At 38.0% G+C, this 17,251-nt stretch overlaps 1 protein-coding gene across 1 annotated transcript; it reads right to left on the bottom strand.

The window, feature by feature from the left end:
* Window positions 1–1,680: 1,680 nt before the first annotated feature.
* On the bottom strand, window positions 1,681–16,543 carry RNF32 (ring finger protein 32). The gene is made up of 8 exons (XM_054192089.1): window positions 16,520–16,543; window positions 15,728–15,998; window positions 10,950–11,092; window positions 9,250–9,282; window positions 8,683–8,807; window positions 8,357–8,465; window positions 2,275–2,439; window positions 1,681–1,920 (listed from the first exon to the last, which is right to left on the bottom strand). Exons 1-8 carry the CDS (start codon window positions 16,541–16,543, stop codon window positions 1,681–1,683), a joined length of 1,110 nt encoding a protein of 369 aa, XP_054048064.1.
* Between the last annotated feature and the right edge of the window lie 708 nt (window positions 16,544–17,251).

The raw sequence follows: 17,251 nt of genomic DNA on the forward strand, positions 1-17,251 counted from the left end.
CCAGCTTCAGACTTTCCATTTCACGGGAGATTTTAGGCCATTTTTGAAGTTCAAGAATCATGTGGCTGGAAGGGACCTGCCGAGTATCAAACACAGATACGTTATTCCCGGTATTTAACCAGCCTGGCCGGGGCTCCCTGCTGTATGTTCCACTGTTTAATTGTCCGAGGTTTCCTAAATGTCAAATGTGAGCGGCCCTTGCCACACTTCAAGCTTTAATTTTGTTCTCAAGCGTCTGTAGTGAGACAAGCCTTTCTGCTTGCATCAGCTCTTCCCACACCTGAGAGGTTACATTTCCCTTCAGCTCCTGTGTTAGAAGTGACCCCCGATTCCCTCTGCTGTTGCACACAGGCCTCGCGTCACCCTCTGCTGCCTGTGGGGACCCTCCTGTGTTTCTAGAAATGCAGGGCTCAGAACTGGACACAGAAACCTCCAGCTTGAGCTTTACAGCTTGAGCTGGAACTCAGTTGGCTTGATGTGATTCTCTTCTTGGCATATCCCATGTCAAATACCAGTTCTTTTTAAGTAGTTTGTACCAGGTTTGGTTTTTTTTTTCTGGTAAATGAAGTGAAACTAATGTCTGCAGCTCCACGGGATTTCTTCCCTCCTCCCCAGTTTCAAGACAGGTTTATCAGTTCCTGGCCCTTTGGAGTGTGACACGTTCTCCACAAGTTCCTAGAGGGAGCCCAGCAGACAGCCTTCTGGCTGCCTAAAAGCAGAGTCGATTGGCAACTGATCTGTAAAAGACTTTTTCTCGAATGGTTCCGTAGTACAGCCTTTCCCACTTCAGCTGAAGACTGCAAAGCCACACAGCCGGTACTGTGGTGACCACCTCACTTGATGTGTGACATAATTTGATCCTGTCGTATTATTTGTAAGTTCTCTATCATTTGCGTAGTTAATCAGATATTGCCTTTTTATGCAAAATGAATTTTCGTGTTACCTTGGTACGTTGCTACTTCATTTTGCTTTAGCTTCTGACTTCTGTTTTTATGTGCTCCTACTTTTCTTATGTGTGATCTGTGGTGACCTGATTTAGTTCCAGCACTGCAGAGCTGAAAAGTCATAATTGTGTTTTTATTTCTCTTGAAGTGTCCGGTACTTACTGGTTGCATGGTTCTCTGAAGTTCTAAAACAATCCTGCATCTTTGAGGGCTACTTTTATCTACCTACAGCACTCTGGAGTTGGTCTGAGTCGTTCAAGCAGAAGCAGCAGCCAGGGTTCGAGTTAGTAAACGTGGCTGAAGGAAAAAAAAAAAAAAAAAAAAAAGTGTTTCTTGCTACAACAACCAGTTGCAGCCATGGCAGTCCTTGTGAGGGGAACATGTGTTGCAACAAATGGGGTGTAAAAACCGCGTGAGAGATACCAGTGGGGTATTGCTGAATTGAGCACAAGGCCTGGAACAACTGCGGCTCATCTCTGGGAAAGGGAAATGCAAATGGAGGAAGGTGGGAGTGACCGAGGGAGGAAGAATAAAAATGCTGGAAAACCAAAGATGAAACTGAATATAAAGATGAAGCAACAGCACCCTTCTAACTCTTATTTCTCTAAATACAAGGTGAGTACCATTGTCCGTACAAAATCATTTATTCTTGGAAGATACAGCTTGAAAAGTCTCTGAAGAACTACAGGTGTTGTCAGCTACCATCTAGGAGGTAGTTCATTATGAGCTGTAGGCATCAACATTTGAGGATTTTCTTTTGATAATATGAGCGACATAAAGGACAAACATGTCGCTCTCCCAAGGAAAACTCTTCAAATGCTTGAAGACAGGGATGATGAAACAAATGTGAACAAGAAAGCAGAACAACCTGTCGTGAAAACTGATCGCTGTTACCAGAAGAGAGATGGGCAGGATGAACCGTAGGACTGAGTGGCATGATACAGATTGGACAGTCAAATATCTCTTGCCGAAATGCCTGAGTAAAAACAAACAAACTTGTAGTGAAACAATGGAAGGTAAGTATAGCAGCAATATGCTAATTCACATCTTCAAATTTTATGACTGTAATGTGTTTTGAGAAACAATTAACACTCTGATTCTCAGTTTTGTCTACAGCGTCTTTGGGCTCTTTGAGTAGCAGAGAGCTGCTGCTGAGGTAAGTCCCTGAACTGTAAAAAGTTTTTAATGTTTTTGATTTAGAAGAGATAGACGAAAACGTCAGAAAACAGGAAATGCTCAATTGTGCTGAAAAGACTGCCATCCCTCCAAAGAGCATAAAAGAGCTCATAAATGCAAAAATACTTAAAAAAAAAAAAAAGTGCCAACTAACCTGCATCTGGATCTTCTCCCAGTCAGTTTCACTTATTAATATTTGTTTTCCTTCCAACTGCTGGAACACATCTCGACTTGCGGCTATAGAAGAATCTATCTCAGAAAAAAATTCATCTAGGTTGATGTCGTAAGAACTCAACAGGCGATTGCTGATCTGCTGAACCTGAAAAGAACATCGATGGCTGTTAGATTTGGAGTTATTTACAGGTAGTCCATGTGTGGATGAATGGTGAGCAACTGGACAAGTTGCATGGTCTATGGAATCTTGTTCCAGTTTCAGCGGGTGTCCAGACCTGACTTAGAGTTAAAAGCATCAGGTCCCAGATGGACCACTATTTTTCAGAGAAAACACAGGACTTTCATCACTGAACTTTCCCAAGACAGAGGTGCTGTTCTCAACCCGTATGGGTGCAGCACAGAGTGTTAGAGACTGAAGCGTAGAACTCGGCTGAGCGTTGGTTACTTGATGGGAAAACACAGCATCCGCTGTGGGGTTAATTAAAGACATGATAAGCAATGAGAGAAGCGTCGTCTTAGGTCTTGTCCTTGGCATAGACTTAAATATGTTTCTGCATATTGCACGTAGGCATAAGCATTCTGTTCATTGTGTCTGAAGATGTTCCTGTCAGTGCTCAGCAAAATAAATACCTAAAAGCAGTGAATGCTATTCTTGAACTTAATCATCTCCTTGAGTGCTGTCCCCGCTCACTGTGGCCACTTTCTCTCATTGCTACCACGATATCTGAAAGTTCCTTCAGGAGCCACACAAGTCTTAGACTTGACTTTTGTGACTCTGCTTGTAAATGCCTTCAGCAGTTTTCAGGACCATTTCAACCATGCAGCGTGAGCCTTCCTCTCCATGCATTTCCTGGGAGTGAGAACTTGATAGGAAAAGAGGGAGGATGGGATGGGAAGTGGGAGGTGAGGTGGCAGAAGGGTTGTTGTCAAGGTCAGACAGCCTTATGGTACCTCAACACTTCCCTGTTGTTTCATTTAACATTTTTTTTTTTTGGTAGATTTTCTCTACTGGGATGTGTTCCCTTACAACTGCTGAAGTGACCCCTCATAGCATATATCAGAATATTCAAAGTGAACTCTTCCAGACCCAAAGGAATCAAGAGCCCAAAACCCCCCCAAACGCTATCTGAAAAGCTCACTTAATGTTCTAAGATTTCATTAAACTTTGAATTTCCTAAGTTGCTTTCTAAAACTATGAAAAAAATCATCAGTTAATTTAAAAAAAAAAAAGTCCACATAATATGCACATATGAAAGTGGCTTCCAGTGGAACCTATGAAGTTTCTCAATAAAGACTTTAGAGAGAAACATTAGAAGTGTCTAGTTAAGGGAAATGGTGAAAACCATCAAGTAGGGCAAGCTGTTTGCTTCTTGACATTAGATTCTATCCTGTGTATTTCTTTTTATTTTATGGTCTGATTCACTGCTAATTGAGACAAATTATGACTTAATGTATTTCCAAATGATCCTTAACACAACAGTATATTGAAAGGATGTATCCATCTGTCAGTACAAATCAGATTTAGTTACCTTGTTAGTTAATGCTGATGTATCAATGTAATGTAACTTAAAAAAAGGAAAAAAATAATCCCACAAAACCCGTTGTATAGCGTGTGTATTTAAACCACAACGTGCTGGGAAAAGCAGCAGCCCCTTCTGTACTCTGTGAGAGAATTCCATGTCCAGCAACAAGCAGATGGGTAATCTTGTGCTGCCCTCATGACTCTTCACTGAAAAGAAAGAAAACCCGATTCTGTGCCACGCAAAGGTGCACACTGACCTTCAATGGTATGTGTAAAACAGAAAACAGACAAACAAGAATCCCACCGCAGGCCTCCTTCAATATTTACACTTTGTGGTCTCCAAACAATCCCAAACCATGACACTATGGGCTTCCTGAATGAGACGTGAAATACTAATGCACTACACTTTAATCAGGTTATGTCTTTAATATTTTAATGTGATTATGTATTTAATTAAGCAAGTAAGTTTTATCTGAACTGTTGTTACCAATGTTCTAGAAATGCTATTCCACATTGCAATTTTAACTGCTCTTAGTGATTTCATTTTAAAATTGACTTCAGGAAGAACAGGGTAGGATTACACCTAAACCTTATCGAATTCACAGTTTCTGTTCAACATCAAGTAAAGGTTGATCCATTTGAGAAAACTTTTGGTCCTGATTTATGCTCGGTCTTCATTTATATTGGGATCAAACTCAAACAGACCTGAACTGTTTCCGTAAGAATGGGGGATGTAACAGAAAGCCAGAGCAGCCATGACGATGCTTTCTAATAGGCTCTTGGGACCCAAAACTTGAGGAGACGCAACTACGTTTTAACTCTGCCATTATCCAGTGTCTGTGAATGTGAGAGCAACACAGCCAGCATGTGGCCAGTTCCAGGACTCGGCCTGTCCTTGTGACTGCTGCGAAAGCTAACCAGCCCACGGAGCTGAAAGCAGGGGGCTGAGAGGGGCTGGGGCTGCACTGAGCCAGCAGTGCCCCCCTTCTCTCTCTGCCTGCGCTGCTTGTTCCTTTCTCCCTTGGCAGGGAGAAGCCCTGTCTCTGCTTCCTCCCTGAGCTTGCACTTGTGCTTCTCTTCCCCATTTCACTAAGTGATCCTAAAAGTCCTCTCACGAGCCTTCTTGAGCAGAAACTGTAAGAGAGGAAAACTCTTCTCCTGCCTGACAAGAGAATCTATTAAGTTCCCCTGCTGCTAAGATACTATCTGCTTTGAGCTACTCCCGTATTTTCTGCAGTATGACCTGACCCAACCCATATCCATCAATCAGCAAATAATGGCTAAGGTTGGGAAGAAAAAAAAAGTGTAACTGAAATTTAACCCCAAATTTTTGCTAACTGGCAAATAAGTTTGAACTATAAATGTGAACAGAAAGGAAATAAGCATTTTGTATAATTCGTTAGTTATACGTTCTACAATTTAAATTTAAATTCTGCTTTGTTTTAATGCATAACCTTTATGAATAACCTTTTTTCCCCTTAGAACAACCGAAACTGATTAATTGAATTTATTTCTGAAAACACCAAACCTCTACATTTTATGTCTGTGAGTTCTTAAAACTTGAATAGAATGGCACAGACTGACTATTTGAAATTCCCTATTGGTATGCAAAACTACATCACTCATCTGTACAGCAGCACAAGACTATGATAAAATAAAATGATGAAACAAAGCACCAAGGTGAACTTTGTCCACAGGGAAGCCTTTTTAAGTGATCCAATGTCAGCAAATTGCTTACTAATGTGTTGACTTATGGCAACCCTCAAAAGTAAAATGAAAAGGCTGGAATTTACAGCATATCAATGAATCAGTTGATAAGCTTTTACTGGTTTAATATCCTGGTTTTGCTGCTTGGAGCCACTTCAAGTTAGCAACAGAATGTTTACCATCTCCATGTGATAAAGGAAGTCAAAGGACTAAACAAATTCCAGGACCATTATACTGTTTGGTGAGATTTAAATTAAAATCTTTGGGAGAAATCACGCGGAGGCGGAAGGAAGAAACTAAAGTCAACTACATCATTTCACAATGACTTACCTTGCTTCCCAAACAATGGCAAGATTTTTAGCAAAGCTGGAGATAATGTAATGCATTTGAAAAGATTTAATTGCACCAATAAAAGACTATACCACAATTAAATGACATACAGAAGTGACATTTATAGGTAAGATCAAAGAAATTCACTACCTAACATGCTGAAGCAACACTCTGCTTTCTGTGTATAGTAGTGCTAAAAAGTAGTCTACTCTGCTTTCCGTGACCTGCCTTATCTCCTTTGATCTATATTATTAAAAATTTTAATGATAGGTGTAATAAGGGCTACTGTAGCACCCTGAAACAAGTAATATGTGTCCTTCCTAATACTAATATTTCAGATGTTATTTTTTATTTTGTGATATTTATTTAAGCATATGCAACTTGATGTTTAAGGTTTATGATCCTTCCAGTGGAGGTAGGGTTATTAAAAATTACTTTTTCTTTTTTTTTTTCCCCTCCCAATTGTGATGCCATTTGATTATGCTAATGTGTAGGGAGTGACATTTTGAAAGCACAGCACAAGCCTGAGAGGCAAAATTTATTTTAGAAAAGCTTTTTAGCATCTGGAAATGGATAGCTCCTTGTGAAAAATTTCTTCAGTGTTTTCATTAACCAACACTTAAAAGTATAAGAGCAAACAGCAGGAAAACTCATCTGTAATTCCCACTTGAAAGCCGGTAAGAAAAATAAGTATATATCCTTTAATCACAATTGGTACTGAATTCATTTAAACCTGGCTGATCCATATGAGAAGACTTTATAAATTTGTTCTTAATAGAATGTGAAAAATTAGAGCCCATTTTGTTCCCTGCAAAATCCTGAAGCGTTACATATGAGAATGATTTCCTAATGCTGTGGACTATATATGGAAACTATGCTAAATGAAGACCTTCTCATGGCTTATAATCATGTGATGAGGTGTGGGCAGTCTATCAGGCTGTTTCTCTGTAAAACAGGTATCTAAGATAGGGCCCTAAAAGCTCACTTAGCATTGTAGGTAGCTTGGTAGACTGCTGTACTGGAGCCATCTGAAGTCCAGTGAGAGGAACTTTAACAAATGACACTCAGCTGCAACTTCCAGTGTATTTAGAGGCCTTCCTCAACTTCCCTTTACTGAGACCCTGTTTATAGCTAAGCATGGCTATAAGCCCACAGAAAATCGACAACCTTATTGGGAAATAAGCACCCAACTGTTTCCCCAGTCTTCCATGCAGAAAACTCTAAGTGTTTCTGTTGTCTGTTCTCATCGTGCTACTCGAGGACAGTCACAGTCCACTGAAGGATTCACTTCTTCCAAACTTAAGTGTTTGAGCACTTTCGACTGTAACATTAGCCTTCTTCAGTTACCTCCATATTCATTTTCTCTGTTACAGGGAAGGACTTTGCATTGATTGCAAAGGTAGCATAGCAACCAGCAAAGCTGTCTCAGTGTTAAGGCTGGGAACAGTGTTTCCCCTCTCCCGCCTGCCACTGTTACCACACAAGCAGAACACTGGTACCAGTTTTGTTGCAACAGTCTGACAGATCCCACTAGGGTACTGATCTTACTATCATACATAAAGGCATAATACAGCAAGAGGGGGTCTTTGCCTCCAAAGCTCTTCTCCAACAGGATACAACCAAGTAAGCATGAGAAATAATGACAGACAATAACAAGCCTTTTTCTGGCAAGAACTCTTCTGTTTTAACTAAAGCAGTGATTTAAAAAAAAAAAAAACACAAAAAAACACAAAAACCAAACAACTGATTTAAGTATTGTTTTAAACCTAGCAGTGATTTAGCTTGCAACTTGGGGTCAGTGTATCTTCCTAGTTGCACGCATTAGCTACATTTAAATGGCTGCCCTGGGTGGCTTCGTTAATCTCTGTTAACCAGGCTGTTTGGTAATCTGGACTGGGAGATGGCATCTCCCGCTCCATGAGGGACGGTTTGGTAATTGCCAAGGATGTGTCAGAGCAGTTTTTGTTACTGAAAAGCTGAGCTGGGCTAGGCGTTACTAAACCACGGGAAAACTGGAAGTCGGCAAAGGAGAATTTGAGGATTGCACAGGGACTCTGCAGCAGCTGAGTGCTTAAAGGCTGGCAGGGTCATTGCACCTGATTTGGCCTCGTTTGTATTGGGTCAGGACCCTAATTTACTACAGTCTGATTTGCATCTGAGCAGAAGTTAGAGAAGGGCAAAGTTATGGCATGGAACTATCCAGTTCAGCATCCAGTGAGGGAATAATGACAGTGAAAAGAAATTATGATTGTTTATGGATTTATTTGTTTCTCCCCTTACTATACCCTCTTCGTATAATTCTATAGGAAAACAGATTACTGTGATTTATCAAAAAGAGATGGGAAATACAGAGCCTCACAAAAAGCCCACTATTGTTGGCCTATGCCTCCACTGCTGCCTGTTTGAAATGAATAAGAAGGACTAAATGAAAAAGTAGAGAGCTGATATTTAGGAGTTTTGATTTAAGGGAGCCGAATCAGACCAAAGAAGCAAATGAACATACCTTTTCCTCAAAGAATTGCTTTCTTAACTTGCTATCTTTAGGAGGCACTGTTCTTCTCAAGTTTTTATACCATTTCCTAACAATATATCCCCTCCAGGAAGCTTGAATTCTGTAAGACACAATTTTGCTCAAGAAGAGGAAACTCAAATTTATATAATTTTACTATTTATATGAAACAATCATTTTATGCATTTTTTAAACATTGACTTTTGTAGTGCATTCGTTCTGTCTAGTTTCTTATTATATTAAAGTTTTACCACATTTAGAACATTACTTAGAAATAAATATTGTCCAGTGACAACACCTGTAGAAGGAGTAAGGCTTACCTAGTAGCACACTTTATTTTAAACAAGCGTGCCCCATCATGTATTACTCTGGTGTGATACTGCTCCTTTCTACACATCGGACAAGATTTTTTACCTGTAAATTTTTCAAAGGCTTTCAGACATGCCTGAAAAAATAACTGCAATCACTTACAATATATTTCATATCATTGGAACAGATAAAACAGGATAGATTACAGAATGTAAAACCAGTTTATTCATCAATCCGTGAACACTATAAAAGATGCACATTTTATAAGTAAAGTGTTAAGAGAATTTTGTAGATCTCCATATAGTTGCATGAAATGTCATGAATTAAACTATTCCTGCTTAGTATACAAATGTATAGCTCAGTAACAAACTACGGTTTTGGTTTTAATAAAGGTAATAAAATGCAATAAAGTGCCTCATCATAAAATAGTCTTAAATTACATTTCTTACCATAAAAATCTGGAATCAAAATTACTTTTCAAGATGATTACACTTAATTCATTAAGCTACTCACTTAAGTAGTTTAATTAAAATACTCATGTATTACGTGCTTGAATAGTTATATAAAAATGTACTCACTTTATGGAATACATGGGAACATGAAAGCAGCACCTGTTTTTCAAAGGGAAAAACCAACAAAACCAACCTGACTTCAAACCGTTCTAAAAGCTGAAAAGTAAAAAATGCTGACAAGAAAAATTCTGACTGCCTGAAAGGTCATTATTTTCTTTTTGTTACTACTGCGGTTTTTCTGGTGAAAATAAAACTAGTCTTCTATAGAAATTACTTAATATATTACATCTTAAATGAATGTGAATTTTGAATTAAAAACACATGGAATGGCAGAAAGCGAGAAATGCCAACTGCTATTGACTGGAGGAAAAGATTATAAAACAAGTACTTAAAATGAAAGCTGATTCACTTTTGTCCCTTTTCCCCACAGAGACGTTAAATTTCAAGAAGTGATATACATCAAATGCAGCATTTCACACATACAAAAAAAAAAAAAACCAACCAAAAAAGAAAAGAGAAAGCATGTTCACAGGCTACAAGAAAACTTCACCTTTATCTGACCTAAATTCCCACCAAATGCTGATGATCTCCACCCTGACAAAAGATATAGAGTTGGACAAAAAAGGCAGTTGGCTCTTAGAGGAAGGAAAAACTGGGAAAGGAGTGAAAACCAGAACAAGTAGTGTGCACTATTGAGCTGGCAAACACAAAAGGATTAATGGCTAGCAGCCAGCTGAAGGGAAAGCTTTCAGATACAGTGGCTTTTTTCCCTTGAGGGAGGAAAGCTAACGAAACACCGAGGACAAAAAGAATTCCAGAGGCATTTCCCTTTTTGTGCCAAATCTAAAGTAACCTTCTTAATGAGTGCTGTCTTTTGCTCTCTCTTGTCAAGCTTTAGACTTTCAGGGTAGCCAGAAATTGGCAGAATGGTCTTTTGCCAGATCCATCCCACCTGTCTGTGGACAATTGTACACCTTCAGTTACTGTTGCTGTAAAAGGAAGCAAAAGCCCTGTACGTAAGGTTATTGAAAGACCTCAATTCACATTACAAACTTGGCTGTAAAAAGTCTTCAAGAAAAATTAAAAAGGGAACAGGCAGAAAAAAAACCCATAAAATGCAATGTGGAAAGAAACTTGCAAGCAGGTGGGATAATTCTTGTAATTACCATCATCACTTCTCTGAAGCAGCCCTCTTTTCAATCAGTCCCTTGTCCCTTTTGCTTAACATTTTTAAGATGACAGAATCTAATAAAGCATGATGTATTTATGCTTATGCTACAAACATGCATTGAATAAAGCCATCAAGGTAAAATGTAAGCATTTCTTCTGATAACCTAAGGAAGCAACTGACTGGTATTAGGAGCACACCTACTTCCATTTTCCAAACAGAAATAACTATTGAACTAAACTTCAAAGTAACAAAACTTGTGAGAAAACAAAATATATCTTAAATTTTATAATTAGTGAATATTTACCATTCTGATGAATCAAGGCTAGGATTGTATCTAACAGGAGTTTAAATGAAGCAAAAAATAGCCTATACCTGCTTTTAACTTCAGAAGTGAACAAACGTTACCAACCTTTCTCTACCACATCACGTCCAAAATACTTTCAGAGTTCACTACTGATAGCTGGGTCCAGCTATTAAATGCTAAATGCTGTCTTAAAGTAGAATAATGTCTTTCCTTTCTTCCTAGCCGTAACTCTGGAAAAAAATTTTTAAATACGATTGTGTAGTCCCCACAATTATACAGTTATACGTGTACCTGAGGCTGAAGCGCAAATTCTTCCCTGCATATTGCACAAGGCTGCATGGAGTCTCCATGCTGTATGGATCTCTGCTTTATTCTTCCCCATTCTTCAGCAGTAAGTGGCAAGGAAGGAGGCTCAACTAGGCCTAATTTCTGAGCTGTAGACAACAACAACAACAAATCACTTAATAATACCTATTGGCAGATGTAGATAATGCATTTTCTTCATGTGAAATTAATCGATGAGGCACTTATTTAAAAATACTTTATACAGATACTTCATATAAATCTATCATCAGACAAACCACTGGCAGGCAACATACTTCTTACTATTAGTTAGCTATTAGTAATTGTCAGAACCTCTTTAATATACAGAATATACAGGAAATTTTTAAATGTAAACTTTTATTTGCTGAGTAATTTGAATTTATTTTGATACCTTTCCACAGCCATTACAATGGGGAATATTAACTACACAATCAACAATACACAGTAACGTAATTTTGTTTGTACAACCACAATCTCCGTTAGAATTAATTTCTGAAAGTTTCTTCAACATCACTTTTTTGTATTCTCAAAAATAAAAATAAACAAAATGGTATAATAAAAAACTGTTGCTGGTGTGAAATGCTGAAGCGTATTGAGACTGTGAGAGATACAAGAGAAATAAAAAGCATAAAGAAACAAAGAGATGGTCACAAGACACCAGTGATGGTCTTGCTGCATGTCCATGTGAAACCTCTGTCTTCTCAAAAAAGGAATCAGCGAAAATACATACAATATTTACCCTCGTCCCCACATATGGCAGATAAAGTCCAGTGTCAGTATCTCAGTAGTAAAAAAAGATGCTAATAGGTACAGCAAAGACTGGATCTTTGTCATCTTTGAAGACCAGAGGAAGCAGCTTGTATGGACTGACCAAAGCCAATGGAGGAATGTCCAAGGTATATGTAATAAGCCAATAACGTGAGTCCATGACAAGGCCTCAACGGTATTTGCTAAAATGAAAGGAGGGACATGCAATAGTTGGAATGCAAGCTGATGACACCTAGATGAGTTTTAGTTCTAAATGGGAAGGAAAGGGTCAACTCTTTCATTCAGACCAAAATCTTTTTATAAACCGGACATTAATAAGCAGCCCTTATTTGTTCTGTGTAAGCTTTCAAAACCCCCATCAGACAGACTGTGTGTCCAAACCCATTATACTAGTTAGTTATGAAGAGAAAAGGAATCCTAACAAACCAAAGAAAGAAGGGGGTTTTGGTGATCCCCTTGCTCAAATATCTGATTATTCTAGGATAGGATTTGTTCATTTTTGAGACAAAAATTCCGCTCCTGAGGTCATCCATCTACAGATGTATATCGTTAGTCATTTAAAATTTGCACAATACTGTCTTTGATCTTCTTAAAGAGCTTTTGTGATGTACTAAAGGAATTATAAGAAATACTTCCCTTTAGTTGAACTACCTGCCTAACCTACTTCCTCGTGAGGTCATGACATCCTTCAAACATAAATCAATTTGATTCCGTATCTTAGAACAACAAGATGGCTTCGAGATTTCAAGCTGGGTCAGTTTATGCTTTTGGAACAACATGGAAAGTGCTTTCTCTACATATGGTTTGGTTCACATACACCCCACCTTCTTACTTTTGTTACCCTTGTAAAGGTATCAAGTCAAAGGTAAGCAATGCATGTAAACCTATGTAGCAAAAGAAAATTTGGAGCAATGAATGCTGTAGATTACACCGGTGGTCACAGATGAATTGTGTTAGAGGCACGATGTTTTAATTCCTGGACAACTCATACCCAGATGCAAATACGGCACCTCCACATGTGTGGAGCTCACAGCTCTGCCTGCAGGCTACGGGCTAGAATTCAAACCACTCCATGTCAAGCAGCAAAGCACGTATGTATGTATTTACGGCATCATAATTTCAGAATGTAAAATACACACTGTATTAACATAAAATAGCATTGTCTATTGATTTTGGTGCAGTAAAATGCTTTTATCTGGTGCTCCTGGTGGTGAAAAATAATTTGAGGTTTAAGAGAAATATGAAGGATCCTGCAAACTTTTTAGAGTCTAAAAACTAGTTTAGAACATATATTTTGCTTAAAGCTTATGCATGAATTGCTGAAATTGGTAGCTGAGTGACAAGGAAGTTTTCCTATCCAGGAGTGCTTTCCCTCTTGACCATTCAACTCTTGAAGAGCATATTTTGCACAGAACAGTGTTCCTGCTACAAAAGACGACTCAAATTATAAAATACATGACAAAAGTTTCCATAAAAACACATATCAAGTTTCATCTGACAGTAGTACCCAAAAGCATCAGTGACTGAGTAAGGAAACAAGATCCCGTTCTGATAGACCAATATACACAAGCGATGGTCCTTATGATGAGAAAATCTCGATACCCAGGGAGCGAACAAGATAGCAAACCAGTCACAGCATGAAAGGCAGTATCACAACAAAAAATGCCTACCCTTGATTTTCTTCCAAGCACAGTGGTCAGAGACTGTTTTAAGGAAGACAATAAGATGGCTTTGTGGAAAGCCTTTTGTATACCCCCAGGGTAAGAAGAAAATGCTTATTTAAAACTTTCACAAATGGATGATTAAAGCTGCCAAATAGGAAGAAATTGGCGGCAAAACCTATCTTCTAAATAATATAAACCAGATGGGACATTTGTGAGGGACAGGTTATACAGGTGTTTAGAAGGAAAGATTTTGTACAACATAGTTGATGAACGAAAACTGGCAGCAGGACACACATGCAAGGACACGTGGTTGAAGCAAAAGGCTCTATGAAGATATTCTCAAAACAGCACTTTGAATAAATACAAGCAATTAAATCCTACATTTATCACAGCTCGAGACATCCAAGCTTTCATCCTTATGCATTGTTTACAAGCCCAACCCATTTACTGACACACCCATTTACAACCAAGTGAGTTATTTATCCTAAAATGAACAGTAGCGAAGTAATTACATACCTTAACCTCTAAACTATTATTATTTGATTTTAGTATTCAGGTCTCTATTGAGAAAAATTTAATGATAGAGGCCTGTGAGATTTTGTTTAGTTACCCACAAACTCAAGGAGAAATAGTTACATTAAATTACATTTTCAAACTTGTTTCACAGCTGTAAGTTTTAAACCCCACAGTTCTTATTAAGAAGAGAAAGCTTGACACAAGCATTTTAAAATAATGTGAGACTATAGGTGAAAAACTAATAAGCAAAACCCAGAAACAATTGCAATTTAAAAAAATCTTTCAGCACATTCTTTCGAATCTCTTGCACAAGCATTCATATGGGACATTTCAGTCAATGCTGTGATTTAAAGAGAAAATACTTTGTCTTTCTTATAATTGCAGAGAACATGCTCACACTTGGGCTGCATTTTTTCACCACAACCTTCAGCTTCCATAATCACTCATTATTTATATTTGCGCTAACCCCAGTACCTCTCTGCTCTTTTTTCCCCCCACTATTCTCTCTTCTTTCAAATTCCTCTTCAAAATGAACCAGAGAAAAAAACCCTCCTATCTTTAGAACTATAACCATGTAAACATAGTAATAATCACCATGTCTTACTACCTTTGTCCTATCACTTGTTACACTCACTTGTTGTGTATTATCTTAAGTTACCCTCTTAACCTTCAGCTGATTCCAAGAGGCAGATGCCTGTGCTTGTACGGAGCCTCATTGATTTACATGGTTCTCTTTAGAGCCGGGACTACTGTGACAGTTACTATAGCAAAGGCAACATGATCTTCAGAGAGGCCTAAGGGCATTTGTATGAAGAAGAGTAAATAAAACAATTATTAATGATGATGAAAGTTTATTATGCTTAAAACTGCAAATTGTTGATAAGAAAAGCCTAATCAAGACAACTAAAGGATGGAGACAAGAAGATGTTCATGGCAAGAATACTGTAGAAACATTTCGAAAAGGGAAATACAAGACCGAAACCGATAGACGGGAAGCACATTTAGACTCCTGGTCTGATAAGATGCTCCCTGGCTTTGTTTTTTTAAGCAATATTGTCTGTCGCTGCTGTAAAACTGTATTATTATAATACTATTTAAAAGTGAGTTTTCTCACTAGGCATCATTCCAAGCCCTCACATCTGTGACTTTTATCTTGTTGCATGTTTGCTTCTAAATTTGAAAAAGGTATTTAACTACAGGTGTTAATTCTTCTCGGGTTTAGCCTCAGGACCATTGTAAAAACAAACCTTTTTAACTTTGAGTAAAGGTGGGTATATATTAACAAAGAATACATTTAACGCAGTGCTAGTAAATGTCTCTTTACTGAATAAGGAATAAACCAAACCATTTTAAATAGACTTAAAAAATCTTAATATCAAAACATTCCCCAAAATAAATACAATATCTAAATCACTGGTGTTTGCTTGAGAATATACGGTAAAGAAAGCTATGACAGTCAATATAAAAAACACATTTAAAAAGTGTAAAAGACTTCCCACCTCGTCGTGAAGAATTCTTCATGAAGATGCACTAGCTTCTGAATTTTTACCTTTGTTGTCACAAGAATAATATTTTTAATACATTTTAGATAAGAAAAGACACTTTCAAGTCACTGATGGCAATTCTATTGTTTAAATGAGTGTTTACCTGATGGCATAAACTGCTGAATTTGTACAAATTCCAAAATAATATTTTATGCTGTTTAGCATTAAATTATCTTATTGAACACAAAGCTTCTTCATTTTAGTTTATTTTACATAAAAACAAAAATCTACAATTCAGAATATAATGGTTTACCTAATGTTAGCTGTGGAGGACTGGGATCAAGAACATACTCCGTTTCTGCATCTTCTGTGTTTTTGTGGCGAGTGCTCTTTTTTCTTAGTCCAGTATCTACTACTGCTCTGACCATTTCTTTGCTCACAGGTTTGTAAATGTTCTTGATATTCCTTGTCCTTGACTTAAAAGGATCTGCTAGTGAAAGATCTTGGAGCTGATGACAGCATATTATATGATCCTGTAAAGCAACTGCAGAAATTGCTATCGTCTCTCGTTTCGAGGAGCAGCCCTAAAAAGAAAAAAGAAAAGTAAATAATTATTGTTATAAATGACTTTAAAACATATATATTATACTAAATTAAAAGAAATTCTGCTCTTAGCCAATGTTTTTGACTTGTCAAGTCTTTTATACACATGCATCTCCAATACTTGAAGCCTAACATACAATTACCATAATATAAAATTTAAGATTGATGTTTCTGACACATCCTAGTTTTAACTTATAAAAAGTAAAATGAAATCTTTGATTTATCATTTATATTAAATAAAATAGCAGTAATTTTTAAGTTTTAATTACTAAGCCCATAATTATTATATGCAATAAACTCATTATGGACTACAAAAGTTTGGCATGCCCAAACACATTTTTACTTCAATATAATTAAAAACAATCCCAAAGACTAACCTTGCCTTCCAGAACCCTGAATATAAACAAGAATATATTATTTTTATGCGGGGAATGGGCTTATATATCTATTCCTCCATTTCGCCCCACCCTTCTGCCATATTTTAAAAGATGTGAAATCGTACCTTGTAAAAATCATGATGCTCCATTGATTTCCAAAGATGCTCCATCCATTTCCATAAGATGCTCCAACATCTTTAGCTGATTTTACAAGAGTCATGTGGCTCTACAAACAGACATGTACAAGAACTTGAATATTTCTCAGCAGAAACAGCCTCTCCGATAGCAGATGAGAAACCTACAGTTTCACTTGTTTTCTCCTAGGCCTACCACTGGAGACAGTTTAACACGTATTCCAGGCACAGAAGTTAACTCTGGATCCATAAACCACCAACCGTGCCCGGCAGCCTCATCTCACCCCCAGTGGACTGCCCTTAACGTACACAGAATAGCTTCAAAATGAATGGAATGGCGGTAATCGCAAATTTCAAGCTGAACTGAGGAAAAAAATATGGCCGTTGCAATAAACCCCATTGATCTGTTCTGCCAGATAAGTTTATCGTAGACAAGGAAGCCTGTGATACAGAGCGCAAGGATGAGGTTAGCAACCCATTTGGGGATGAAGCTGCTCCGCTGCAACCTCACCATCCTTATCACTCCTCAGCAGGGAAACCTGTGGCGCGCTGTGGCTTGGCAGGGGAGAGGAGGCTGGCAGAGGGCAAGGTGACACCCTGTAACACTGGCTGTGGCAAACAGGAGCCACTGCTTATGACCATACTGCTCTGTTCAGTGCACAGTTGTTCCTCCTGCTACCACAGCCAACCGTGCGCTTCCCCAATCAGGACACTTGACCGCCT

Source organism: Rissa tridactyla, chromosome 2 (genome assembly GCF_028500815.1).
Source record: "Rissa tridactyla isolate bRisTri1 chromosome 2, bRisTri1.patW.cur.20221130, whole genome shotgun sequence".
NCBI lineage: Eukaryota > Metazoa > Chordata > Aves > Charadriiformes > Laridae > Rissa > Rissa tridactyla.

Coding starts and splice junctions, on each gene's coding strand:
- RNF32 (XM_054192089.1), bottom strand. CDS start 16,543: ATGGAGCATCATGATTTTTACAAG. Junction 8,466..8,682: donor AAAATAAAGTGTGCTACTAG/GTAAGCCTTACT, acceptor TGTGTCTTACAG/AATTCAAGCTTCCTGGAGGG. Junction 1,921..2,274: donor GGGAGAAGATCCAGATGCAG/GTTAGTTGGCAC, acceptor GTTTTTACTCAG/GCATTTCGGCAAGAGATATT.